The following is a 17,838-nucleotide window of genomic DNA, read 5'->3' on the forward strand; positions in this document are numbered from 1 at the left end:
ACTTCTCTAGCTGACTGTGATAGAATAAAAATTTAAGATATGGAAGTTGAGTAGGTCAGTAAACTGGGAAACCAAGGTATTCAAGAGGATTTTAAGGGTTGAGGTAAAGAAGACTGTGAGTCAAATACTGAATTCTGTGAAAAAGGAGGATGGATGAACCACACCACATCTGGAGGCATCTGGTAGCAAATAGTGGCATGGATATTTGAACAAGCTCGGAATCATGAATTACAAACCTTCTAGTGACAGAACCTTGCCATCTGCCCTGATGCTGTGCTCTCTAGATATCTGACTTGTCAATGACCCTAAAAGGGCATCAGACTTTTCCATTGGCCCCCTTTTTTATATTTGCATCTCCAGAACTTAAAACAGAGTTATGTACTTAATGCTTTTTTATTTATTTCTTCATTCAACATAGAGGTAGATAAATGAATATAACAAGGGTCTGGACAGGGTGATATGGGCAGGTGGAGTGAAAGACAAAGTTTCTAAGTAATGGCATCAGAGGAAAGATCTGAGAAATGGCAGTGGAAATTAAATAGTAGACCAGCTCTTCTTCCTGGTCCAATGTGTTAGTCGGCATGAGAGAAGGAGCATTTAGCTTTGGAGAGGACAGGGGTGAGCTGACTCTTAGTGGGAATCAGGCTTCTGTGAGGGCAGATAGCAAGAATAAGACATGAAGAGTATAAGATGAAGGGAAGTTTGCCAGGAGAAGTTCAGGGGTTTTAGAAGATACAGTGGAAAGAGAAGGCAGAGATAAATTGGGATTGGAAAGATGTACGGTTAGGCTAGAAAGAAATGAGAATACATAGAGAGGTAAGAGAAGGAAAAGTTTTTCACCTTGTGGACTCTAAATTAGAAGGTTGGGTTAAAAAGTAGGAGTTGTCTATCCAAAAGAAAAGAGAAGTATTATTTTATCAAGCCCCCCACTTCCTGGAGCCTGTGTAGGACCTGGAGTCAGTGGTTGGGTAAGAGAATTGCTGTCCATGCTATGTCCTTTCTCCAAATATAAGGAGATTGAAGCTGAATAAGGCAGAAAGTTGGGAGCAGATGTTTGTGCCAACAGGCACCTGAAACTTGGGTCCTTGAGGGATGGGACAAGGCTGTTATAGGCCAGGTTGCTCTAGGCCTTCATTGTCATTTGGGCAATAAGGGTAGACTTTAAAGGAAGTTTCCATGGATACTATTAAATGGTAATCTGGGTTATGTGGTAAAGATATCCCAGGAAGCCCACGGTTGTGCTTTCTCTTTCCTCAAATTAGGGGTAAGATATCCCTTATTTTTTGTGTGTATTCTTTGGGGTTAAGGAAGTACTTTGAGGCCCGTAAGAAAATCTTATTATTTTGAAGTCATGCCTCAAGAGTAACCCTAGCTAGTTTGGTCATCCACCTTGGAGACTTAGCATAGTTCTAAATGATTTTTGGGTAATTCCAAAAATGAAATGTAACCACAAAGAGTCAGGGAATTTTGGGATTGAGGGGAGACTCAAAGACCATCTAAATCTAATCCATATCTCCAAAAGTACCTCTCCACCATCCAGGTTTTGCTTGCAGCTCTACGGAGAGGAAAAATTTGTTACCTCCCAAGGCTGCCCATTGTACTTTGAGATTACTATAGTTGTTAGGAAGCCTTTTCTTTATTCCAGGCCTAATTTACTTCTTTCTCATTTGTATCTATTGGGTTTGACCATGTAGGTCAAACCGAATTAGCCTAATCACTCTTCCACATGTCAGCCATTCAGGTATTTGAAACAGTTTTCAAGGTTTTCTCATCCTATTCTCCAGGTTAAGCAGCTCTAGTTCTTAATCTATTAAAGATGTGCTGCATTCAGAACTCTTAAAGGAATGTACCACAGTGTCTGGCTACTCTTATATAACCCTCATTTGGATTTATATGTTGTCAAATTTTTGGGGAAAAAAATCACTTTATATATGATCATGTGCTTCATGGGCTAGTGAAGGCAAAAAGTGGCCTTTAGGTCTCTCTGGTTCCTAAAACTCTATCTGAATTTTTTTTTCCACCAGGGTCAAATAGTACAAAACAGTCCCTCAAGTTATAGATGTGAGTGTAAGATACCCCAAGATACAGTTGGGCCACTAGGTGTGGGGAGCGCCATGGGCAGAGCCAGGTAGTGGCAACTGGGAGCAGCAAACTGTCATTTATTTGGTAGCTTCCAATTTTTATTAATTTTTCTAACTGGTTAAATGCTAATATCACTGCTCAATGAATCAACCAAACTTACTTAAAAGAGCCAGGCACTATTCCAGGGACTGACTAGAAAGACAGAAATGATAGTCCTTGCCCTCAAGGAGCTGATAGTCTTAGCCTTGCTTCAAAGATGTTGAAACACTGAAAACAAAGGGTCCCTCTAACTTCTGGAGTCCTGACAACCCTACTGTAGCCCTAGCTATGATGATGCCCAGCATATCATTGTTGTTGTTTAGTCATTCTCAGTCATGTCTGACTCTTTGTGACCCCATTTGGGGTTTTCTTGGCAAAGATCCTAGAGTAGTTTGCTATTTCCTTCTATCATTTTATAGATGAAGAAACTAGGCAAACAGGGTTATATGACTTGCCCAGGGTCCCACAGCAAATTAAGTGTCTAAAGGCTACTAGCTGAACTCTTCTTGACTCCAGGCCCAGTACTCTATCCACTGAATGATCTAGCCCATACTAGGGCCTTGCTAAAGTATTAAACAAAAGTATATCTCAAGGAAAGCACGTAGGATCCCACCTCATGAATCTAACAATGTGATGATTTTTTTTTTTTGTGAAGCCTTGAGAACCTCTGGGTTCTTTTGTGCTTCGATGACCTGAATAGTAAGCTACTTTTGATTAACTGGCACTGTAGAATAAACCCACTGAAATCTTATCTTTCTCATTAGGAAAGCAGTTCACAGAGTGCCAAGAACACAGTGTCTGCCATGGGGGAGGAAGACGTGAGGGAGAATGGCACGTAGTCTCTTCATTGCAAGTCGATCTTTCTTAGGATTTTCCTAAAAGCAATTAAGTATTTCAGTTTGTGTTTACAAAAAATTGAGATATAGGTAGGTTATCTCTCACTGTGTAGAAGCACAAACTTGAGGGAATTTTCGAGATTGTTTTACAAGTTATTCATTCATGGTCCTCTTGTTGTAAAGGATGCTGCTAGATAGTTTCTTCATATCTTGTCTAACTAAAAAGGCAGCATAATGCAAGGGATAAAACTTGGCTTTAGAACCAGAGGCCCCAGGTTTGAAACCTGGCATTGCCATTTTAAACCTTTCTGACCTGGGACGATATAACCTTTTTGCACCTCGGTGGTGTTCTCTATAAAAGGAAGGCAGAAGTAAATTAAATCATCTCTTTGGTATCTTCTGATTTATCTATGTTGCTACATTTATAAGAGTGACATTTGTGTGAGGGAATTCCTATTGGACCATGTTCAAGTGAAATCTGCTGCTTTTTGTATTAAGTAGCACAGTGTTGTTTATGGAAACAGCAATGGACTTCAAATTCTGGAGATCTGGGCCTGAAAGCCTGCTCTGATACTTGCTCTGATACCCCTATGTGTTCCGAGGGAATTACTCTATCGTTCTCAGACTCAGGATCCTAATCTGTAAAATGGGGAAAATACCGTAACTGCTCACCTCACATCACAGTAAAGAAAGCTTCTTTGTAAACCTTAAGATGATAATGTTGAGTTCCTCACTAGTCTCTCATACCTTATTCACACTGATATAAGGTGTTGTCTGGTGAGCCAGTTAGAATGTCAGCTTGTCAGATTAAGTTTCCTTTTTGCTCAAACTAACATTTATCTGGGCCAATTCATTTGGCTCTGGACAAGTTGCCTTGTGAGAAGGAGAAGTCCTTGTTGGGATAAGAAAGACTTGCTTTAGGTAGTCCAAGACTATCTTCTTTCACTGGGTTTTCCTCATCGCCTTGGAGAGGAGAGAGACTTCACAATTCTTTAAATGAACTTCTATTCATTTAGTTCAGCAGTTTTAAACTTGGGCTCCATGAACTTTTAAAAAATTTGATAACTGTATTTCAGTGTAATTGGTTTCCCTTGTAATTGTGTGTATTTTATTTTGTGCATTTAAAAACATTCTACCAAGTGGTTGGCAGAGAAGTAAAAAAGATTTCAGAACTCTATGATTTAGAGAGAGATCTATTTGAGGGAACCAAATGGTTCAATGGACAACCACTGGATCTGGAGTACTTGTGCTCAAATCTGGCCCCAGATACTTACTAGTTGTGTGGCCCTAGGCAAGTCACTTAACCTTTCTCTCTCTCAGTTTTCTCCCACTATAATAAAATGGGGATAATAATAGCACCTATCACACACAGTTGTGAAGATCAAATGAGATCATATTTATAAGGTACTTAGGACATATAGTATTAAGCACACAGTAGATGCTTAACAAATGCTTGTTTTCTTCCTACTTCTTTAGGGTGTCCCTTCACTACAGGAAATGTCTGCCTAGCCTCCTTTTTCAGTTCTGTAACTGATGCTAGGTTTCCATTTTCACCTTTGTAGTCAGATAGGTACTCCTATTAATAGCAGGTAGTTAGAGACCCTGTTGGATATGGTGGGTGTGGGGTGTAGCTCTCCACCCAAGAGCAATGCCTTTAGGGCATGTGCATCCTTATTTGATGAAGAGGAATTGCTAATGTTGGCAAGTTGTAAGGCAGGAGCTTAACTTCTGGAGGATCCCATTTCAAAATCTAGTAAAAGAAAACAGTTTATGAGGGGACTAGAAACCAGTAACTTGATGGGATGCCACAATTGTGGATGCTTAACTTGAAAAGAGAAGGCTTCATTGGGTGGGGTAGGGTCATAGTCATAATCACTGACTGAGTATTTTTAAGAGTTGTGAGTGTAAGAGAGGGAATAGACATGTTCTGATTGGCTCTGGAAAGCCAAACTAGAACAATGGAAGGGGCAGGTGGGCGTGGTTAATTGTAAAGAGGCAAATTTGGGTTTAAGAAGAGAAAAGACATAATTTGAGCCATTTTAAGTGGAATGGACTGAATTGAGAAGTTAGTGAGTTACTTCTCACCAGAGTCCTTCAAAAGAAGTACCTCTTGTCAGGTATACTGCTGAAGAGAATTCATTTCAGTGCCCGGCACATTGTAGTTCTTGTTAACTGAGGAGATTTTTGTCCTGGCTCAAGTTGGAATAGAATACCTCTGAGATCTCTCCCAACTCTGATATTCTCTATTCTCCATATCAGGGATGACTAACCTTTTTGAGATTGGGGGCCCAAACTGCAACCCTCATGCTGCAGACAGGGGAGGGAGGAAACACTCCCATTAGGCTTCTGGGCAGGGGTGAGGGTGATGTGAGAAATGTCCTCAAGCTCAGGAGAAGGGAGCAGCCCCCTCTGGCACACTCTGGCACGTGTGCCATAGGTTTCACACCATGGCTCTATATCCTTTCTCCTTAATTTCATCATGATTTCTAGATTTTCCTATACAGCATCATCTTATAGTTGATAGTTACTTTGAGTCATATTATTTATTAAAGACCAGCTATGTGCCAGGCCACCTAGGTGTTGCCATGGATAAAGCACTGGACTTGGAATCAGGGAGGTTCAGCTTTCTGAGTTCAAATCCAGCCTCAGACACTGGCTATATGACCCTGGATAAATCACTTGATCCTATTAGCCTCAATTTCCTCATCTATAAAATGAGCTGGGGAAGGAAATGGCAAACTATACCCCAAATGGAGGTCACAAAGAGTCAGACATGACTGAAACACACTAAGGATTCAACGAAAGGCAACCAAAAACATCCCTGTTCTTAAGGAACTCACAGAATAAGGGAGGGAGACAACTCAAAGTAAATAAGATATATACAGGTTAAACTGAACATAATCTCAGAAGACAGGCAGTAAGAGTAAGGAAAGAAGCATAACATATGGTGGAAAGGGGTCAGGTTATAAGGGTTTTAAACAAAATGAAAGTGGATTTTGTATTTGATCCCAGAATTAACAAGGAGCCGTTAGAGTTTATTGGTAGTGATGGTGGTAGTGGTGGTGGGGAGTGACATGGTTTGACCTGTGCTTTTAGGAAGGCCAATTTGACAGCTGAAGATAGGATGGACTGGACTGGGGAGAGATTTGAAGCAGGGAGATAGGTAGTAACTGTCTCTCAAATTCATTTTTATGGAGTGACCAACAGGAAATAATTAAATACCTACTATGTGCCTAGTATTGTATAAAATCCCTGACAGTGAGGGGAAGACAATAGTCAAGAGAAACATCACCCTTCAAGCAACCATCATTAAGGCTCATTTTTTTTCTAAACCCTACTCAAAGAAATTACAGGACTTCTGGTACAGGTGGATGCAAAAAGGTTTTTAAGATAAAGAATTAAGCCATAGCAGAGAGCCCATGAGTACATATGATGGTCAAGTAAGACAGAAAATAGCATATATATTTAGCAACAAAGAAGGTCTTTAATGGAAGCAAGGGAATTGTAATTCAGGGTCATCTCTTGGCACTAGTGGGGTTGGAATGTCCCACTTGATCTAGTCTAACTCCCCTTCCTTTTTTTTTCCCAATCAGTATAGACAAACTAGTCATTCTCCCAGTCATATAGGCTGTACCATGCAACTAGGGAAGAAACTCAAGCTCCGGCCTATTCTCAGTGGTTCAATAGGATTGTTTTTTGTTTTCTCTTTTTTTCCTCTAAGTACTCTGGAAATGAAATGCCCCATTCATATTAACTTTCTCACTATTAAGATTTGCAAAGGCTTAAATCTAGGGGGATTTAAAATACAAGCATTCTGATCAAAATTAAAAGCTATAACATCTTCTGTCAAAATGTTAAACAGCTCACACTTATGTCATTTTACAATTTGGAAAGCTCATTTACATACATTCTCATTTGACCTTCTCAGAAGGTGCTATCATCTCCATTTTACAGATGAGGAAATTGAAGCTTAGAGATTGTGACTTGCCCTGGGCCATACAGTTTCAAAGGTGATTATTCGAACCCAGGTCATTCTGACACCTGGTTCAGCACTTTGCTAACTAGCCTTTTCTTTTTGAGAATTCTTCACACCTTCCCTCTCTCCCATCCTTTTGCTTCACCAGACTGACAAAGGGAATCACAACACAAAAATGGTCTTCACCACTCTGAATAGTTTTTCCGTAAACTTTTCTCACTCCCTTTCTAGTTCTCTTGGGGGTATTTAGTCATGGAAGAGCTCAGGCTAATACTGAAAAACAAACAAGGGACCCTAGGTGAAAAAAAAAAGAATATAGCTTTTAATTAAGTTTTAGAAAGGTGTGATGGGGAATGGTGGCAAAAGGGGAGGGGGGACAGAAGAGAAAGGAATTCCTCTGGATTATGAGAGATGATAAAAAGAGAAAGTGCTTCAGTAAGTCCTAGTGACTTTATAAAAGGGTTTTGTACTGTCTTCCTAAGCCTTTGCTTAGTCAAATAAGTCACATGAAGCTAGGTTATGGTTAAAAAGTGTTTTTTTTTCCAAAAAAGGAAGTTTTGTGAGGCTCTTAAAAAATTATACCCCTATTGCCAGGAAAGAGGGATGCAATACCCCAAGTTATATAGTCTCAGTGGAGCATGCTTCTTAAAACCTCATTGCTTACCTTTTGGGCAGGATTGCAAAGCCTGGCTCTAGTTGTTCCCTAGATGTGGATGATTGAATAGTATTCAAAGAATGAATCAGTCAAGAAAAAGGGGCGAAGTAGGAATGTTTCTATTTCTACACCCCTATCTTCAGAATCAGCAATGAAGGGAGAGGCTTATGACAAGATTTTTGAAAAATAGATTTTTATTTAATCATAAGGGTGATTAAAAGGGTTAGAGGCTAAAAGCTCTTATCTACAGATCAGCAGCACTGTACATTTCCCAAGTGGGCTAAAGATCCCAATGTGTGACAGTGGTTTTCTCAGACTGAATTCAGTTTCCAAAAAGTATTATAGGCTTCAGATATCCTAGAATATATTCAAGGGGCTAAAGCAGGGGTTTATAACATGGGGTCTGTGAATACTTTATTTTTCAATAATTTTAAAAACTGTATTCCAACATAATGGGTCACCCTTGTAATTCTATGTATTTTGCGTACTTAAAAACATTCTTCTGAGAAGTGGTCTATATGCTTCACCAGACTGACAAAGGGGACCATGACACAAAAAAGACTAAGGGCCCCCCTGGGTTAAAAGGTTAAAGTTTATTATAGACCATGACCCAGGAGATGAGTTCTCTTCTGCAGGTGTAGATTGCACACATTCATGGATGTCATGGCTGACTTTCAATACAAGAATATGCAGATCCAAGGTTGCCTCTGAATCATGACATCTGTCATACCAGAACGCAATAGTTCCTGCTTGGCTCTGTTCTCTATCATTGTTTTCCTGTACAGTCCCCCCACAAACTCCCAGACCTGTATGCCAGATGGCTAATATTTTTATGATCAATTCCTGTGGTAAAGGCATGAGTAAACATACAAGACAGAATTTTATAGCTGGCTGGGACCTTAGAGATCATCTAACCATCCCTCAAAATTTACCTTTGGGAAAACTTTGTTTTTAAATTGTTCATCAAATAACTTGCTTATGAACACAGAATCCCCCAAATAGCTAGCTAATAACATCCTCCAGGTGTGAAACAGTGCTAGCTCAGCAAAGAGTTAAATCAAAGCTGACATGTCATGGGCCATGTTACAGTCTTGGAACACTGCTATGTTTGGAAGTAAACCTGGACACAGCATTCTCTTACTTGGGCATTAAATGTGAAACATCGTAACAAAGCATTATAAAATTTACAATGGATATCAACAGAGAAAAAGACAAAAAGTGGAATTCAACAGTTATTCTGGGACTGATCATATTAGTTGATCACCTTAAATCATTCACGACTTGTTATTTTTGTTTATCTGTGGCAAAGTTAAGCATCTTAGAGCCAACCTGGGCTCTTGGCTATTCAGTGAAAGCTATCGATGGCCAAACAGAATAAACAGCTCAGGCAAACATTTAGCAAGAATGAAAAAGTCTGATTTTTCCTCTGTAATGTCCTATCTAAAACAAGACCCATTTCAAAAATACTTAACCAGTGGTCCCCACCAGAAGCACCCTTTGTTCTTAACATGAGAGTACCTATTTAATACTTTGAAGAATTTTGAAAAATGGAAGCAAACTTGTCAAAGCAGTTTAATTTGTTCTAGCCATTCCCTAGTTGTGGCTTTTTAATATCTCTATTTTTTACCCTCTCCCCCGAAACTCCATCTTTTAGCTTCTGGCTCTTCCTATAACAAAATCCTAAAGAAAGAATGGGCCTTCCTTTGAGATTGATTTCACATTCTCACTTTACCAAAGAGACAAGATAAATTGCCCAAGGTCACATTGCTAGTAACAGTGCAAAAATTAGAACCCAGGCCTACAGACTCCCTAGTTTAAGGCTCTTTCAAACTGGATAAAAAAGGTCCTGCCTTGTTGTACTTAGAAATTAGACATCAGGGAGAGGTAATGTGTTTGATGCCATTATGTCCTCAGCAGGCACCACAGACAGGAAAAGCAAGCCTACCTGGCTAGCATGCTTCAGTTAGGAACTCTAGGTTAGTTCTGATCCCAGCTTTCATTATTGTTTCCTGCTGAGTGGGCTCCAAAATTGCATGAGCTAAGATCCTAGACACACACACACACCCTACCAATTAGCCTGAGGGGAGAAAGACCTCAACAACTAACCACTGAAGAGATGCCATTGTAAAGATTTTACTGGTCCCTTTTTCTCACTGTATTTGGTCAGGTTGATCCATGTATGTAAACCCTTATCTTTTCTCAGTTACATGAGTGTTGAGACAGTTAGCTATCATTGACTTTATTTGAAGCGATCTGGGGACTCCTTTACTGCATAGCAGAATAATGCAGTTTGCTTTAAATTTTCTTCTACCTCCATGTCCATGTAACCCATTTCGTGTGTGTGTGTGTGTGTGTGTGTGTGAGTGTGTGTGTGTGTGTGAGAGAGAGAGAGAGAGAGAGAGAGAGAGAGAGACCTCAATGCTGCAGTAAGACATTCAGGCTGATTTTAGCTTCAGAACAATATAAAATGAATATACAGAGTTTTATTGACAGTTTTCAAGTTAATCCTGTTTTCCTGCCTTTTAACACCCTGGAAAGCATCATTTATATGTTCCTTCAGGTTGTTTATAGAGTCACCTCCTGTCTTCTCATTCCTCTCCTAATCATTTTAGTTTTTAATGTTTAGATATTTTTTGGCATTCTTTTGCTCACTAGTTCATAGTATTTGCAATTTTGATACTTATTGAAAAAAAAGATTTCAAGAGAATTGTATATAGATTTTCCATATGACCATAGAATGATAATGAAAATATGACATTTGAAGTTAGTAAAGAATGGCCATATAAATGCTTTAAAATTTTCTAAGCACAGAACAACAATCCAGACTAACTGGTAGAAGATAAGAGATCTAAAATAATGATTTTTAGAATAAACTTTAAAACATAAGCCCCACCTCAATTTGATCCCCTAAGGGCAGAGTGAGCAGTCAAATCCAGCCCATCCTTGTTTTGTCCCATGGCTAAAAATGGTTTTCACATTTTTGAAATAAAGTTTTATTATTTAAAAATGTAAAAGCCATTCTTAGCAGTGAGCTGGATTTGGCCACAGGGCCATAGTTTGCCAACCCCAGCCAGTACAAAGACAAGCTATTAAGTAACTTAGATCCTTGATCAGGTAGTTCTTACTCATTTGCTCAATATATTACAAGCAGCCAAAGGAACGTTAACATTATAAAATAACTTGACATGTGATATGATATGATATGCTCTCATTCAAGACATGGGTTTCCAGTCAGAAAAAAAATGCCTTCATAGGGCTTGATAGTTTCATAGAACTTGGAAAGTTATAAATTATACTCAGTTTTAATTTCTTGATACTTCTATACCACCTTCCCACTTCCTGCTGTGCTTACATGGGGGTATAATTTTAAGGTTTGTCTTTAATTGTATTAGGTAAGGCTTGAAATAAATTTATGATGCAATCTAAAGTTCAATATACATTGTTTTGGATTAGTACCAGTGTTCACTTGCATTACCTTTTGTGGTATTTGCCAACAAAGGATCAACATGAAACATCTGGAAGACTTTGTAAAACGTTCCTCTCCCTTTTATCTTAAAATTTTAAAATATGTATGCCAGGGCTGAAACCCAATTAACCTACCTTTTCAGCTATGAGGTACAACTAACAACAAAACCCAAGCAATACCAGAAATATGGCCACCTCAGTGATTTAAAGTAGCCCAAAGTTTGAGAAGGAACTTGATATGAATATAACAGATTTTTTAGAATTAGTTGTACAGTGCCAATCCTTCTCATTAGATAGGCAGAAAGAACAATTTACTCCACTTGTTCTTTTATAATCTGTTAACAAATGAGGTATATTAGTGGATTGTAATAGATAAAAGGATAGCCTTTAACAATTCCAAATTAGCTATATTTTAAAATAAACTTCTTATTCACTCATGCCCATAGTTGCAAAAATTCATTTATTTTTAATCCTTTTGGGAAGTTAGAAAATGGCCAATTTTAATATGTAATTTGTCACTTTTAGTTCTAGCTCATGCAAATGATTATGTAAGTACCCTACCTTAAAGCCAAGACATTAATGGGATCTTGGTTACCTTATATAAAGCAAGAATTTGAGATGGGACTAAACCTAATTCTTCATTTTCTTCTCAGTATTTATGCATTCTTAAGTCATGACCCTTAAACAGCTTCAGACTATTTAGTTATTACATCTAATATGTTTACACATTTGACAAGTTTTCTGATGCTTTCATTTCTATTTTTCTAAGATTAGAGTTATATTGCCAAATCAATAAAGGCTTCTAAGCAATAAAGAGGTGTTTCTTAACTCTACCTTGCTCTATGAAGAAAAGCTAATACTTCTTACTTGGATCCTTCTCTGCTGCCCTGGTCTTCCAAGAGCTGATCTTTTTTTGTTTTTTAGCTTATTCTGCATTTCTCTAATATCATATACATTGACCATCCTTTTAAGAAACCCCCACTGTAGCCTCTACGTCCTATGTATATCTCTGGTCCGTCATCTTTATTAAACCATGGCTCTAAAAAGAGTCCTCTACTCACATGAATACAATCTATGCATGGATTCCATGCAAAACTAATTGTATACTTAAAACTTAGCCTCTTAAGGAAAGGCAGATCATATGGGCAAATAAAGCAGGAGATTTCAGACTGCCAATTCAAGCAACTTCTCACCACTTATCTTTCATGACCTACAGAATGGACTTTCACCTTCCTTCTGCTGCCATTGTTTCTCCTAAACACATTTTTGAGTCTTTGAGAAAGCCCTCTCTATCGAATACATCCTTCCCAGGAGTGGCTCCCTAATTAGCCACTGTCAAAATGAAATCCTTCTAAAAGAACTTCAGAAAAGCAGACTATTCTCACTTTGTCCAAGTTGGTCAAGTAATCTGTAATTCTTGCCTGATGGATGAAGTAGTTCCCCAAACCCCAATACAAAATATTTTCATTTTGACTCCTGGAGTTTTTAAGTATGTGGGAAATGTAAGCATTGCTAGGAAAAAAGCACAGGCTTGAATAGGTGTCACTAATGAAAAATGGACTGAAGAAGGAATATTCTCCAGAGAGAATACTAACAAAAACTATTTGCCGATAGTATAAAGAACCCACTTTTTGGTACCATAAGTAAAATTGAAAGCCAAATTCCCTGGTCCTGGGACATAGATGGGCCAAAAATTACTTCCAAGAAGGATTTGGTGGGTCTAAGTTCTACTTCTCTCCCCACCCCTAATCCCAAGATTAAATAAAAATAAAGATATTAAGCTAGTGGGATTCAGTCCAAAGTAGACATTAAAGTCTATAGACTACTGCATCTCATAGTAATTAAACCTTAAAGCTTTGCTTATGCTTTGCCAAATAGACTAAGCCCAAGTAATGCCACTTGAGGTGGTGACACATGAAATGCACTCCCACCCTATAGGAATAGGCACAAGCCATTGTTAAGCTGCTTGGTTTAATTTTTAGCACTTGGAAAAAAATTGTACAGTGGTTTGCTGAACACTCACCCTCTGCAAGCCTCCATGGAGGTGACAAAGATTTCACTCGCACGTACAAAATTAGTTTACAAATTTTTTTGGCAATTTCATCTTAGTAACCCGTTTTCTCCTATTGCCATTGCCCCAACCATTGAAAAAAAAGTTTACAATAATTTACATAGAAATATTTTCAAAGTGCTTAAGAATAGTGATTGTTCTTCGGGATATTTACAGATGGCCTATACAAGTTATGTACAGGTTGTATACTATATAGCACAAATTTCATTGCTGGAATATGGCTTTCTATGGAAAGTGCATATTTGGCCATTGGTGGCAATACTGTCTAAAAAATTCAAGGGTTACAGATATTTGGTAACCACATCCAGAGCTGAACTAAACTGTGGACAAGAATATTTACAAAAACGTAGAATATAAAAAAGTCGAATACACAAGCTTGTTCCACACAGATAATATGATCATGTTCTTCCAGATGGTAGGAAGAGAACTGTTTTTCAGCCACTGGTTTGGTTACCATCCCAAAAAAATAGGTTTAGGATTTAGTGTAGATTGAAAGGGTTTTCTCTTGTTCAAGCATTCAAGCTAGGTCATCATCTGTGCTTACAACTGATATCTGAAAGGAAAGAAAAAAAAAGGTTACTTATTGGATATATCACAGTAAGTCTACATATTACATTTGGCATTTGTTTGTGAAAAAATAAAGCAGAGAAGGAACAGAAGAAAGTAGCAAGTGTTTAAAGGTAGTATGGGTCACTTCAGGCTAGTTCTAAGCATCATCACAAAATAAAAATTTAACTGTATTTTCTGATAGAAAGTGGAATAAAAACTTAGTCAAACTAATGCTAACTCTTTGTTCCCTGCATGGTGATGGATTAGTCATAGAACAGTGTATATCATGCTAGAACTCCCCAGTAAGAGCTACTGAAGTCTAAAATCTCCTTTCTGTAGGTGAAGGATGGCCCGGATTGATCACCATGAATTATGAATATACACATACATGAATTCATATGGAATGTTTACAAAATCTGATTTGTTCTCACCATTGTTTCTTCCCAAGAGCACCGAGAAAGTATTATTCTACACACATGTGTGTACAGAGGGAGGCAGAGGCAGCACATTTAAGAAACAGCTTCAGATTTACTTACCGCTGGATAAGTATGTCCCACAGAAGTACTGTGTCTTCCGATATCTATCGTGAGATCTTCTTCAGTGGTTTTTAAGTAGACAGGATTGTCGAAGTTCATGCTTTTCATGTTCTTGTGTTGCCAGTTCCTCCACATTAAGTAACCACCAGCAGCAGCCATAGCCAAGAGCACTAGAAACCCAATGGTAGTTTAGTAAGTCCATAGTAGGGGAAGGAAACATGCATGAATATAACACCTACTATGTGCTAGACACTGTGCTAAATTGTACACAAGCATGCATGCATATATGAAATCTTTAATTCAATATTACTTTGTAACTTGAAGACCATTCAAGGTATGTGTTTTGTGTTAGTGAAGGAATAGGAGGAGTTTATGGAAAAGTAGCTAATTAGGCTTACAATGTGCTTTGTACATACATGCCTATTTATTTAAAGTGACATTAGATCACTGAGGCAAATTGACAAGTTATAGAAATGATTAGTTCAGTGGCACTTCCAGTGCAGAAGGATTCACTGCAGAGCTCTTGTGAAGAGGTCTAATTTGCACTGTATTTGCTGGTTGTGTTACTTACAGACAGGAAGGATGGCCCAGGCAGCTGAAGTTCCTCCTAGAGAAACATTTACTCCTGATATTGCAGTCGTCACATTGATTCCTACAAAAGGAAATAACATCTAAGATGCTGCTATATCCATTTGGATGATCTGAGACTTTTGTGCCCTAAACTGAAGGTAATTCAGAATTGAGAATTAAAACAATTGAGATAACTGTGCCTATTGTTCTTTGTTATATAAAGGAAGTATTAAAACTTTAGCATCCCGTGTCAGTTAATAAATATTTATTAAGCACCTCTTCTATGCCAGGCACTGTGCTATGTGCTGGAGATGTAGAGAGAGGCCAAAGACAGTCCTTGACCTCAAGGAGCTCCTAATCTAAAGGTATCATGTAATATACACATTGCTTTAGACTAGGGATTTTTTTTCTTTTCTCTTTAAATTCTTACTTTTGGTCCTATACTTGCTACTATGTATTGGTTCCAAGGCAGAAGAGCTGGTAAGGGCTAGCCAATGGGGGTTAAGTGATTTGCTCAAGGTCCAACAGATAGGAAGTGTCTGAGGTCAGCTTTGAACCTAGGACCTCCCATCTCTAGGCCTGGCTCTCTTTCCACTGAGTCACCTAGCACTCTCTGGTCTAGTGATTTTCTTTAGGATTCTTAAGGGCTTCAAAGGTCTTTAAAGCAGGAAGAAAAACTTCAACCTTTATGCCTTTGCACATTAGTTTTTAGTAAATATTTTTCAAGCACTATTTTTAAATGAATTTCTATATACATTTTATAGATAGGCTTCCTGTAAAAGTTAATAGTCACTAACATAGAAGAGAGGTGGTTTTTTAAATACCACACAACAGTAATTTCTCAATGCTCTTATAAAGGAAGAATGGTGAGAAAAATACATTTTTCATAAATTATTCTATATATTTTAGAATTAGAATCATTTTGAATTATTCAGCCCAACACTTCTAAGAATCAGTCTACTATTTGCTGATTTATGTTGCATTGGAGATCTTTGGACTTATTCTAATTCATAGTTCTTTAGGGTCATCATAGATTAAGAACCTGGTTAACCCAGGTCATAAGAAGATCTAATGTTAGGCAAGCAATACAAGCAGATTAATTTTCCACTTTTTTGCATGAAGTCCAAGAAATTTACTTCTGGAAGAGAAGGTTATCATAATCCAAGTCACACAATAACATCTAGTCATTGCCTATTTAAAAGGGACCTGATATAGACTATTTAATAAGGCCAAAGTGTAAGGCATCTAGGATGCTTCACTAAGAGAAAAGCCTGGTATTAGACAAATTCAAGTAGACTTTTTGAGTATTCTAGACTATTTAGAACTGCCAGGAGTGTGTCTGTGGTTAAATGAAATATGATTATAGAGGCCACACTTTTTATTCAAAGATCCTCAGAACAATCACAATTTATATCTTACAAAAATTTGTTTCTGTACTCTTTGATTCTATTTCTTGGCCAAGAGGCATCACCACGACTAGATCATAAGAAACCCTTTGAAAAATGAAGAGTTAAATAGTGTTTCCAGGTGAGCTTGTCAGTCTTTGGAATGATTCAGCATAAGTCAGAAAGCATTACCAGGTCTTTGTTCAAGTAGTAAAGTGGCCATCTTAATACTGTACCATTTCTTTAAAATAGTACATTTGAAATCTGAGCTAACTTGAGAATTTCAGGCCTTCCTGTAAGATAAGGTCATTTATTGAAATAGAAATAAAGCAATGAAGACTTTAGGTGAATCAGGACAAGGCCAGTTCCTTCTTTCTTAAATCATATATCCTTAGTTCTTTGTATAGAAATCTATGTTAGAAAATATTTCTACAGTTATTATTTGCCAAAATGATTAATTTAAAGAAAGCTGGGTATTGAAGGCCAGCTTGGATTTCAAAGCCACACTCCCTTAGATCCCAATTGATATTTATATAGGCCTTCTATGCTTTGCAAAGTCCTTTATTTATGCTCTCACTTGAACCTTATATAATAGATGATATTTATGAGATGGACTGGGTCCTATGTAAAGACAAAGACTCTTAAATACTGTGTACTTCTTTAATGAGCTTGGACTTTATCTATAGCCCAGCAAATTCCTTAAAAATCTGAATATTATGTGAAGCTTTTTGTTTTTGTTTTTTTTGGGGGGAGAATGGAGGTAGGTGGGAATGAGCGATAGGACAGTCATGCCAAGTATTCACCTGAACAGAGACACTAATTTTCAAATAAAGGAAAACTCACTTCTACATGCCCTGCCATCACCTTCCAGATTATACCCATTGGGACAGGAACAGGCATATTTTGGAGAATGATCATTGATCTGTGGTGCTGGTAGACATAGGTAGTCGCAGCCTCCATTTTCAGTGTCTTCTTCACACCAGTTTTTACCTATTGGAATATAAGGTAATCCTTTTAAGGTTATCTCTATGGCATTTTCTAGTTTAATTTTTGAATCTTCATCTTCCATTCAAGTGGTTACATTCATCTGAGTCATGTCCTAACATTACTATACTATTAAATGTACTTCTTGGAAAAACTGTTTCAGACTAATCAGAATATTGATTTTTGTGTGGCACAAAGGCAATATAGTAGAGGCAGATTGCATAGCAAGTCTATTTGGATGTCAATAAAATTAGAAGAAAAGCTTCTGGGGCTTGCCCACAGTATAAGATTATCCTAAGATTGGTTTTTATGGTGGTCATTAAAAAACATTAATTATCTATTTTTAAAATATTTACATGTAAAAACAATTTAACATTCATTAAAAAAATTTTGAGTTCCAAATTCTCTTCCTCATTCCCATCCTCTCTCATTTACTCCTTCCTTCCACTCCACCTCCTCCCTGATATAAGCAATCTGATAGACTTTACAAAGACATTAATAATCTAGAGATTACCTGCTGGTTGTACGAGTTCATGGTATACAATTATATCTTGAGCATCATTGAGATTGTTAACCAGAGTAGCCAATTCTGATCCTGTGAATTTGTTGGCACCATATACTGCTTCATTCTCACCATCTATCCAATAGACACGGTCCTAGAATAGAATTTTAAAAAATTAGTATTGTTGA

The 17,838-nt window shown here is 37.7% G+C and overlaps 1 protein-coding gene across 1 annotated transcript in view; it reads right to left on the reverse strand.

Moving 5' to 3' along the window:
• Positions 1-13,005: 13,005 nt before the first annotated feature.
• Positions 13,006-17,838, reverse strand: part of VLDLR (very low density lipoprotein receptor) — a 39,091-nt gene continuing 34,258 nt past the window's right edge. Inside the window, exons 14-18 of the mRNA XM_044657350.1 lie at positions 17,663-17,804; positions 17,008-17,154; positions 14,781-14,861; positions 14,210-14,379; positions 13,006-13,677 (exon numbers count right to left, since the gene is read on the reverse strand). Of these exons, the coding sequence (XP_044513285.1) occupies positions 13,642-13,677; positions 14,210-14,379; positions 14,781-14,861; positions 17,008-17,154; positions 17,663-17,804 (576 nt within the window). The 3' untranslated portion in view covers positions 13,006-13,641. The remainder of the gene's footprint in view (positions 13,678-14,209; positions 14,380-14,780; positions 14,862-17,007; positions 17,155-17,662; positions 17,805-17,838) is intronic.

The sequence above is a fragment of the Gracilinanus agilis genome, chromosome 1, assembly GCF_016433145.1.
Source record: "Gracilinanus agilis isolate LMUSP501 chromosome 1, AgileGrace, whole genome shotgun sequence".
Lineage (NCBI taxonomy): Eukaryota > Metazoa > Chordata > Mammalia > Didelphimorphia > Didelphidae > Gracilinanus > Gracilinanus agilis.